The sequence below is a fragment of the Nyctibius grandis genome, chromosome 18, assembly GCF_013368605.1.
Source record: "Nyctibius grandis isolate bNycGra1 chromosome 18, bNycGra1.pri, whole genome shotgun sequence".
Lineage (NCBI taxonomy): Eukaryota > Metazoa > Chordata > Aves > Nyctibiiformes > Nyctibiidae > Nyctibius > Nyctibius grandis.
Genome location: NC_090675.1, coordinates 9,416,871 through 9,427,225, shown reverse-complemented (window position 1 = coordinate 9,427,225; position 10,355 = coordinate 9,416,871). Strand labels below are relative to the sequence as shown.

Sequence of the window (10,355 nt, the reverse complement as noted above, 5' to 3'; positions counted from 1 at the left end):
CACAGCTCCGAAGCCATTTTCTTCAGGACAAGGGGAGCCAAGGATGGTCACCCTTCTCTGATACAGGTACTGTGTGAAGAGGTGTGCTGCATTACGCTCTTCAGTCATTTTTTTCACTTCTTTTGCTCCTTAGATTATGGCTTCTGGTCACCGAAGCCGTCGTAGGCTCCCAGAACAGGTGGCTCAATCCCGACTTCTCGGTGCCGGTGTCTGGAAGGAGGAGCCAGAGGCCCAGGCTCCCCGCTGGAAACGAGACGGGCCGTGACGAGCTTCCTGCGAGGGCGGTGCCTCACCCTGATGAACCTGCAGGGCCGGACCCCTGCGAACACCGCCCTGCTCGGGGCAGCACCGCAAAAAACACCTTTGCGGGGAACCCGCTCCCAGCCCTCGGGAGCCGGCGGCCGCAGGCGCTGCGGGCAGGGGACGCTCCTCCCGAGGGCCCCGCTCTCCCTGCTGAGGGGCGGCCTCGTCCCCGCGGCCCCTCTCCCTGCCTGCCGGTACTTCGCCCGCTGCGCGTTTCTCCCACCGCCTTCTTCCCCTCACACACACCCCGAGCGGAGCCGGAGCCGGGCCCGGGCCTCTCCCCGGGGCCGCCACCGCCCGCCGCGCCCCGTCAGGCTCCGCCGCTGCCTCACCGCGCTCGGCAGGTAGACACCGCGCGCGGGCGGGGCCTTCCCCACCCATTGACGCATCGCGGCTCCGCCCCCGCCCACGTGCGCGGGACTGGCGCGGCGGCTCTCGCGAGATCCCGATGTAAACAAAGCTGCGGGTGGGGGCGGCGCCGGCCGCCTTTCGCCGCCTCAACCCAGCTTGGGGCGCAGCCGCCCTCCGTGTGCCCCCCGCGCCCCGCCCACTGCTGGAAAGCTGGGCGCGGATTGGGCGGCAGCGGGGAGCAGCCCGCCTTCGCAGCCGTCTGATTGGCTCGCAGCGCGCAGTGCGCTCGGTGTTATTCCCCGTGGGGGTCCCAAACACTGTCAGTGAGGAGCCGGGCGGAGCGGGGAGGCGGCAGGTGAGGGGGACACGGCGGCCGAGGGCGGGAACGGGACCCGCTGGCCGAGACCGGGGCTGGGAGCGCTGGGCGGGGGCTGTGGGGCGGGCCCGGGCTCTGGGGGAGCGCTGTGGCCGGCCCTGAGGGCGAGTGTGGGGATGTGAGGCCGGGCAGGAGCCGGGGCGCTGAGGGAGGGCGGGGGCGGCGGGCCGGGCAGGTGTGGGCCGTCGGGCGGGAGCCTGAGGGAGTCACCGGTGGTCGGCCCGCGAGGGCGTGGGGCGTGCGGAGAGGCGCGTCCGGCGGGTCTCGGCGGCTGCCGGCTGGCCGCGGCCTGATTGCCGGGGCGGCAGCCGGGGGAGAGGCCGGGCAGGCTGGAGCGTTTTGTGCTGGAGTTGCTCAACAGCGGGTGGCTGAGGGTGCTGAGGGCCGCCCGGCCGCCTCCCTCAGGGGCCGGCGCTCCCGCCGCGGGAGGGCTCGCGCCTCAGGTGCTCGCGGTTGTGGGGCAGGTGGCGGCACTCAGGGCGCGGGGGCGGGCAACGAGCTCCAGCTGGGGCAGGTGTCCCGCTGCATCGGGGCATAATAGCAAGACAAATTTTATCCTTTCTGTGCCCTTTTTTTTCTTTCAAGTTTGCTTGGCGTGCGTGTCAAACTTCAGTTGTGTTGCTGAACGTTTTATTATGAATTTCTATAGAGCCGAGCGTTTATCTTTGCCTCACTTAATGAGATGGCACTTACAAACATTACCCAAACATGAAATGGTGCTGGTAACCCATGCCACGTTGGGGATTTGGCTTTTTCTCTCACTTTATGTCCTGGTTCTTGGTCTGGGGCGGGGGCTGAATGGTGGACTGAAGAGGTGGCTGGGATCTGTGATGTGCCTCAAGTGCTTTTTGCCTTTAAGAATGTTATGCTGAATTTTCACATAGAAGAAACAGAAGTGTGAAGAAAGACTTGAAGGCGACACAAAAAGCTGACATAAAAAAAGTAGAATGTGTTCCGTCACGCTTTTTATGTTTGCTTCATGTAACCCATTATGGATTTTCAAGAGTACAATACACTGCAATTGTGATTGTACATGATTTTTATATAATTATTTTCGAAGACAACAGCTCATTAGTAAATAATAGTCTTCAATAATGCTGATGATAACTGTGTAGATGTACCTCTATCTTTAATGTATGGTTTGAAGAAATTTTTCCTCTTTATCACGTAGGTGTTTGTTTTTTGCTTTCACATGCATTGCAGGAGCTGTAGTGATTGAGATACTGAAAAAAAGAAGGTTTGGGGTTTTTTTTTGAGTACTGTATAGGGTCATAGTGCCTTACAGATTTGTGTAAGTCAAGTTTCCTTCTTCAAGAGGTTTTTATCATCCAGAAGAATATGTCAAGAACTAGTGTAATGAATAATCCTGATACACATTATTACTAAAAAGAAATGTATTTCTTACAGGTATCTGCAAAGAAACAATGGCGACAGAATCTCCCCGCCGCCCTAGTCGATGTACTGGGGGAGTGCTGGTTCGTCCACAAGCTGTCACGTAAGCACGTTCTGGAAGAATAGCCCTTATTTGAAATGTTTGTTTTTCTTTTTATCTTCTTGTAGAAGAACCACCTATCCTGAATTTTCTTTCAAAGCGAGCTGTGAGGGCTTGTGTTGACAGTACGGTTTTGTTGCATTGAGTATTTTCCAATAAAATAAAGTAAAAGAATGTTGCATTCCTGTCTCCTAGGAGTGTGCAGGTCAAACTGTCTGCCTAAATGGGATGCTTTTCACTTATACACCAAAACCTTCGAAGTCGTATGTGTTAAAGATGAATATATTACAATGTTTTGTTGTTTGTTTACACAATTTTGATTGCTATACAAACACTACACTAGCTGTGGATCAATGATTGCAAACTTCTTCCTTAGGCCAGAAGGAACATGTGTAGAATGGTCTTGTCTTTGTTAAAGGATTTTTGTAGCAGTTTTTCTTTCTTCCTAGGGATGTTTATGCTACTGAATTGTTGCTGCAAAATGGCACTATATGGAAATGTTCACTTGTACTGTCAGTTTCAGTGGCTATTAGTTTGCCACTGGAGATAGCTGTGTATTTCAACATCAAGATTCACTTTATTTTTACAAGGAGCACAAGAAACCGATCGCTCTAACAGAAAAAGTTGTGTGAGAGGTTTGTCTTACAGCCACGTGATAGAATAAGCATTTTTTTTTATGTTGCAGAATTTCTCAACAAATGCATTTCTGTTTGTAATGACCTTTTCTTCAAAGTAAGCTTTAAACAAATAGCAATAGAAGAACACTGTAAGAATAAGATTATCTGTTCTTTTGTTTTATTAAATATGGTGGCTTGTTCTTGAGGTATGTCTTTTCACCTCAAAAGTTGCAGTATTTTCGATGAGAGTTGGTGTATGTTGAGCAGCCTGCAGCACCCAGCAACTTTCTGCTGATTATGTTAAATTCCTGGATATTAACAGAAGATTTTGGGTTTTTTTGATGGGTTTTGTTGTTGTTGTTTTGGTAGTTTTTAAGCACTTTAAAGATACCTTCTTGGAAGTGTTTCAACTTTAGCAGAGATTTAGGGTACATATACTGAATAAAACATTTCCCAAATATCAGCTTTGTTTGAAGATACACTGGGAGAGAGGAGGAAAAAAAAAAGTACTCATTTCATGAGCTGAAAAACGAAGACAGTATGACTCGTGCTGGTAGGCATCCACATGAGAACTTCAAACATTATTTAATGCTATACCTGTAGCCAAGTGTTATTGCTAGGTAATAAAGGGCTCTGAGGGTATACAGAGACTGTTTTGGTGACCTACATACATCAAAGAAGAATCAGCACTATAAACTACAGCTCATTTATAAAGCCTCAGCTTAAAGCAGTAAGACAAACTTTATTTGATGCAGTAATCCTTGGATTGCTAACAAAATATAGTTTTGTCATGAGTTGGAATAAGCTTTCTAAAATTTTTAAATTTTATGGTTTAGATTTATCTTTGTTTTCAGAGAGGAGTCAACCAGTTAAGCTGATCCAGGTGTTTTGCAGCATTTGACTTGAAGTATCTTCTGTATTGCTGAGTATGGGGCGGAGTACTTAATTCTTAACTACTGAACACTCCAATTTCTATTAAAAGAATCTTAGCACAGTTTCAGGAAGCATGAGGAAAACATATATACCTTTGGACATCAAGAGTCTTAAGTTTCCCAGTCTACAGTTTTTCTTTGTTGCTATTGGGAATCTTGAGTTAGCACAGGAAAAATGACTACCAGTACAAAAATTGATTTGAAGGCTGCCAAAGCTGTTACCTGAAGAGTTAATTTTTAGGAAATTGTTTCAGACTTGATGAAGATAGTTCTTGTTGCCAGCATGTTTCAGTATTACTCATTACAGAAAGCACAAACTTCTTGTGTTGTTTCAACACCGTCTGTCTAATGTAGTCAGCCCACATTGTTGCTCAGCAGTTACACAAGAGACTCACCGCTCGTGCAGGGATAAGCTAATAAAAGCATTAGTTTAAATCTACCAGAACAAACGTATCTTGCACTATATACTACGCTAAATCATTGCTGCTAATGAACTTCCAAGAAGGAATAAGCTTCCCAAGCTGTAAAATCTTATCTGAAAATACCTCTCCTTACTATTCTTAGTGAGGATTTTGTCCTGTCTCTGAGCGCTGCCACTTAACTTGATTGTTGTACGTAGAAAAATGCTGAAGATTAATTTCCAAATGCCTATTCTACTTCAGTCAGCCACTCTGATGTGGAGAACGTGGTTTCTTTCTTGACTGTTACATTTTATATTTTTCCTCCTAAGCAGTTACTTCATAAACAGATATCACTTAGGTTTTTACAGAGTTTTAGGCCACTATTTATATTATCAGTGTTTGGCAGTATATGAAGTAACTGCGTTGCATGCTTAATATTTTTCTTTGCGCTAAGGATTGTACGTGTTTTCTCTGGTGATATGTCTCATTTAATATATTCACAACCGTTTCTGAACTTCAGTGGTAATTAAAATTCTCCTTCTGTTTTCAAGGGAACAGTCGTATATGGAAAGCGTTGTTACATTTCTTCAAGATGTTGTGCCTCAGGTTTGTGTAGATCTTTAAAACTATTTCATCTTTGTACAAAACGGTTGAAGTGTGTGTCAGGTGGACCAAAATATCATTAGAAAACAAAAGCCAAATTTTTTTATTTTTTTGAATGTGAATCTTGAGACCAGGTTTTTGAAAGTCCTCTGAAGATTGGGCCTACAGATTTCCTCTGGTAGGTAATAATTAAAATGAAAATCTTAACTACACGGAAGTTGAAGAATTACAATATAAATAGGAAGAAGATTGCAGCCTTTTCCTGTGAATATTTTGGCAATAGGACAGCTGGGGAGGGGAGAGACTGGGTGTAATACTTGCTCTACCTCTTACAAATGTTTTTTCTGGGTTGTAGTTGGAAACCTATGTATGAGCCGTGGCTGGATTGGTGTTAGAACAACTTGGTAGACGCCCTTTGTCACGTTAGCTTTTGTCATTGGCTGAAAAGGAGAAAGTTTATTTCGTGTCCTTTACTCCCTCTTTTTTTCTTATTTCCTTAACTTGCTTCAGAGTGTCCTCGCTGCTGTGGGACTGTGGAGCTCTGCCTAACCCCTTGTTCTCCAGCATGTCGAGTTTTGCAAAGCAGGAGTCCTCACTCTGCTTTCTTAAATTTTCTTTTTTCCCTCCCATTTCTGACATCTTTCTCTCTGGAGAGTAACTATGATGCTTATGTCTGCTCTCAGTCATAGTTTTCACAGGTAGCAGCAGCATGAAACTGGAATGGTCACTTTTACATTGCTCATGGGCCTCTCGGTAGCAGAGGGAAACTAATTTTGGTTTGTTACTCTTTGGGAAAGGTGTAGTGCGTAGGGGAGGAGCATTACAGCTGATTGTAGCCTCAGAAAAGTATCTTGGTTAGTAATGAATTTCCTCAATAATATTATAAAATTCCCCTCACTAATATAAATTTGTGAAATGCATTTTGGACTCATGGTCAAAATTAAAAATGGTCCAACTTTCATTTAAAAGATTGCTGCTTTCCACACACACCCCCATTTTTTCCCCTCTGTACTTGAAGGATACAGTCTGTGTTTTATTTTGCAAATCAGTTTGCTTTGGAAGCATGGAATGTGATTTGTTTTGAAAAGTAATACCCACACTTACTTTTTGAATTTGTATTTTTAGTTCATGTTATTGCTTTTGTGGCATGTATGAAGTGATTATACAAGCTTTTTTCATATTTAATCCAAAATACTGCACATTATTTTGTTATAATTCATTTGGAAGTGATGGTATTTCTACTGCAGCTCACGTTCTTACTACTACAGTTTCTCCTGAGAACTGTAAAACTTGCAGTTTGGAAACATTGCAAGTCTTCACAGTTTCTTTTTGTATTTAATATTTTTATGGGAATTTGTAGAACGCGGAACTGAAACATGGATCTGTTCTACTGGACTTACAGTTTATTCTCTTTTAAATGGCTATATTAAAGATGTCACAAATACGACTAAAACGTGTCGCTAAAATAAACTATGTAGTAAAGGTCTCTTTCTTTCCTCAATCTTGCTTACAAAACCTTTAAGTGAGTTAAAGAGAAGTTTGAAAGTAAAAGTGCCCCATGTGAGAACCTCTAACATTGCTGTTAGAAGTAGTGTACAACCGCTAAAGTTAAAGGTTGTAGAAGCCACTGCATTTTAGCTTGACTAAATTGCTGTAAGTCGCGTGGCATTTCTAACCTGCTCCAGAAAAGTTGTTATATAAGTCTTGTCACTTCTATGTTAGGAAGTGATGTTACGCTTGTTATGTTTAGTATGGTGTGTGTTGGTCATGGAACCATTCATTTTTGAAACAAAACCTCACGGGAATACTGGTGACAGTAAGATACATGTATCTCTGTTTTTCTTTCAACCCTTTTGCTTTTCATCCAGGCCTACAGTGGTACCCCACCAGCAGAAGAAAAGGAGAAGATTGTTTGGGTCAGATTTGAAAATGCAGATTTAAATGGTATGACTTCATTTTCTCTCATTTATTTTTGTGATTTTTGGGTCTGTGTACAATAATTTCAGTCAGCTTTGTTGACAAACGAAGCATGGAACTGAATTTATTTCATTTACTGTTTTGTTTCAAAGCCAGGTTATCTAACTCTGAATCCAGTCCCAGATGTAGTTTCAGTGGTGTAATAGAATTCAGAGTAACCTAGAAAGGAAGAGCTGTTGGGGAAAATGAGCAGGAGATTCCATGATGTCTTTCAGGGAAAGAGTAGAGCAAAGCCACAAAATATTCTTAAAATGTAACTTGTTTATCACTTCCAATGTATCTTAATAAATGATCAGCAAAGACCACTGACTTAGTGCAGAAAACAGATCTCCAACCTTTTTAAGAGAAAGTGATGATTTTACAAGCTTTTGCTAAGAGTATCAAGTAGATCCCCACTTATGATCTGAGTTGCCCTACTTGTCTATCCTGGTTACCTTTTCTTTGAATAAGGAAGGTTAGGGACTGAATGAGAGGTGGTTGAATGCTGCTATCAGGTAGTTAGTTCTTGAATTAATTGAACATCTTAGAGTTGCTTGTGGTGTGTGGTATGTGTGCTTGTTGTAGCTGGGGAGGTAAGGGACCTGCCTTCTGGAGAACACTGGATTTAAATCTGTCAGAAAATTGCTATTTCTTGTCTGCAGTCTTATTTTCCTGTCTAGAGTTCTATGGTAAAGGCTCATTCTGGTCTCAGATGAAATAATAGCAACCATAGCCAGAGCTGTGATGGGGAATTTTCAGCCTTTCCAAGAGGTTAATAGGGAAGATTATATGTTTTCCAGCTGTTGAAATGGCACAGAGGCTGGCAGTTCATAAATTCATGGTTCTTAGAACTAGGAAAGACCTATCAACCTATACATGGCATTATGTCCAGCTTTAGGCTAGTTAAGGTTTGTTTGCTTGTGGGTTTGTTTTCCTTGTATGTTTGGTTTTAAAAATAATCTCAGGCATTCCCTCTTTAGGTTCTTTTCTACAGTATAACAAAACCACTTCAGAATATTCCTCAGAATCCTTCATATTCTGTTTAGATTTACTTTTATGCAGTCTAATCTGGTTGGACCTGAATACATCCACTTTCACCACCCTAAATATTTCCTCTCTTTCTTTGATGCTTACATGCTTGCAGTGAGCTTTTGTTCATTCTGTCACGGTTGAAAATGTAGTTTTAGAGGGCTTTACTCAGGAACACTTAATATTTTGATTATCATGTTCTGTAGCACTTTTCTTCCCATGGGTTTTCTTCTTTTGGTAAGGTTGATGTAAAGATTAATTACATAGTATCTAGAAATAGTTTTGACCAGTCTGTGTGTCTGTAATTTCTGTATTTGTTAATGTTTATTTTGTTAGCCCTTTGCAAATTTTTCTCTATTTGAAAAGTTTGCCATGTTTTATTAATATTTGGAGAAAGAATTACAGAAGTTTTTGGGGTATTTAGTGACAACCCACATTGTAATCCAGAAAATTTTTGTCCATAATTTAAAATTTTAATGTTTTCTAGCCTCTCTGTGAAACTTTAACATATCTATCATGTTTGCCTGAAAGAAAATATTTCAGTTCCAGCATAAAAATTTAAACCACTTTGCTTGCTTTTGGTTATGACAATGGAAACATGCATTGAGAAAACACCATCTAGTGTAACTGACAGCAGCCATGATTGATCCTAACCTGTTAATAATGGCTTTGGCATTTAAACCCAATTTAGATACGTCAAGGAATATGGAGTTTCATGAAATACACAGCACTGGGAATGAACCCCCGTTACTGCTAATGATCGGATACAGCGATGGAATGCAAGTCTGGAGCATACCTGTAAGTAGAGTGCACTCCACTTCTGTGCCAGAGGCTTTTCTGTTTGTAATGTTGTGTTATTACTTTCGTATTTTACTTTTAATTTTTCCTAATGAAGTGGAAAGAGCCAACGTTTATCAATGTTATATGGTTTGTATGTAATATGCTTATCTTAAGATTAATACTGAGCATAGAGCAAGCACTTGAATTCATCTACCTTCAGATCTGAGGGCTTTTTACAAATTATTTCTGTTAAGTAAATTTTCAGAGTTGAATTTGATATTATGGAATAGTTTGTATCCCAGAAAGGACAGAAGTCTTTTTAACCTGCAGAAAGGAATAAGGGTGGAAAAATATGAAAAGAATTTGTTTGTCCCAGGAATGGAAGTATGACAGTATTAATAGTATTTTACGATCACATGTTTGTCATGTACATGATTTGCAATTTTAATTTTATTAAAGTCTGTGTGCATATGGGTTTGATTTCATGCTGTCATACACACACTCTGCAGTTTGTGTTTCAGAGTGGTTTATGAGCACATGGTCTTAATTTGGGGAATTTCCCCCAAATTTCTTGAAACTATAGAATAAAATTTAATACAGTAGGTCATAAAATTCTTAACTTGAAAAAAAATTTGCTCATAACACCTTGTCCTTCAAAATAATGTGGAGAGGATGGCGTTCTTTCCCTTTGTAAAACACAGTTTGGTGGTTTTGTGTTTTTTTTTTTTTAGAAATATGTATATTTTTTATTACTTTATGATTAGCTATGTAGGACGTGTTTATATACCAGTAGCTTAGACAGTATAATAGAAAATAATGTTATTTTGTACAGCAAAGTTAAGTTAAATTGAGTTTCACCGGAGTGTGGGAGAGCTGGCTTTTCCCCTCTTGATTGCATGTTGTTAGCTGCAGATGAGGAAGAAAAAAACTGCTGGGCTTTTGTATTTGAATGAGAGTTTAATAGAAACAAAGTAAGACCTAGTATACTTTACTAATTTCACTATTTAGTAACTTTTTAGTAAAATTTAGGAACTTTAACCAAAATTTAGGACCATTTTAACCAAAACATAGGACATTTTATCTCCTTGTATGTACTGAGAAACTACATCTAATCCTAACTTTATTTTTGATGGAGCAAAACGTATCTTTCGTTTGTTTTTGTATTTTAACTTTTTAGAGCAGAAACATGTACGATGTAGCAAAGCTAGCTTGTCTGCTTTTTTTGTTAAATCTGCCTTACACTGAAATGACTTTGAATACTAAAAAATGGGTTTACAGTACCTGATTAGTTTTGTACACTATTTTGAAGTCTGATCAGTTTTATATTAGTGTACAAATGAGATTATTAAAAGGATTCAGAAAGGTTTTGCTTTGTTCTTTGGAGTGTATTACAGAAAACAAACATTAGGGGTCACTAAGATACTGAGCTAAGAGAGGAAATACAACTGGAGTTATAGCACAAGTTGATCAATTACCATACTGTGGGTAGTCACATAGACTTAAGCTAAAGAACTT

General features: G+C 41.4%; 1 protein-coding gene across 6 annotated transcripts in view; it reads left to right on the top strand.

Moving 5' to 3' along the window:
- The first annotated feature begins 934 nt into the window (after positions 1-934).
- Positions 935-10,355, top strand: part of BCAS3 (BCAS3 microtubule associated cell migration factor) — a 344,583-nt gene continuing 335,162 nt past the window's right edge. For all 6 annotated transcript variants that reach the window (XM_068415391.1, XM_068415388.1, XM_068415389.1 and 3 more), the window contains exons 1-5: positions 935-1,009; positions 2,438-2,525; positions 5,024-5,078; positions 6,944-7,019; positions 8,752-8,858. In XM_068415391.1, the coding sequence (XP_068271492.1) occupies positions 2,455-2,525; positions 5,024-5,078; positions 6,944-7,019; positions 8,752-8,858 (309 nt within the window). In that variant the 5' untranslated portion in view covers positions 935-1,009; positions 2,438-2,454. The remainder of the gene's footprint in view (positions 1,010-2,437; positions 2,526-5,023; positions 5,079-6,943; positions 7,020-8,751; positions 8,859-10,355) is intronic.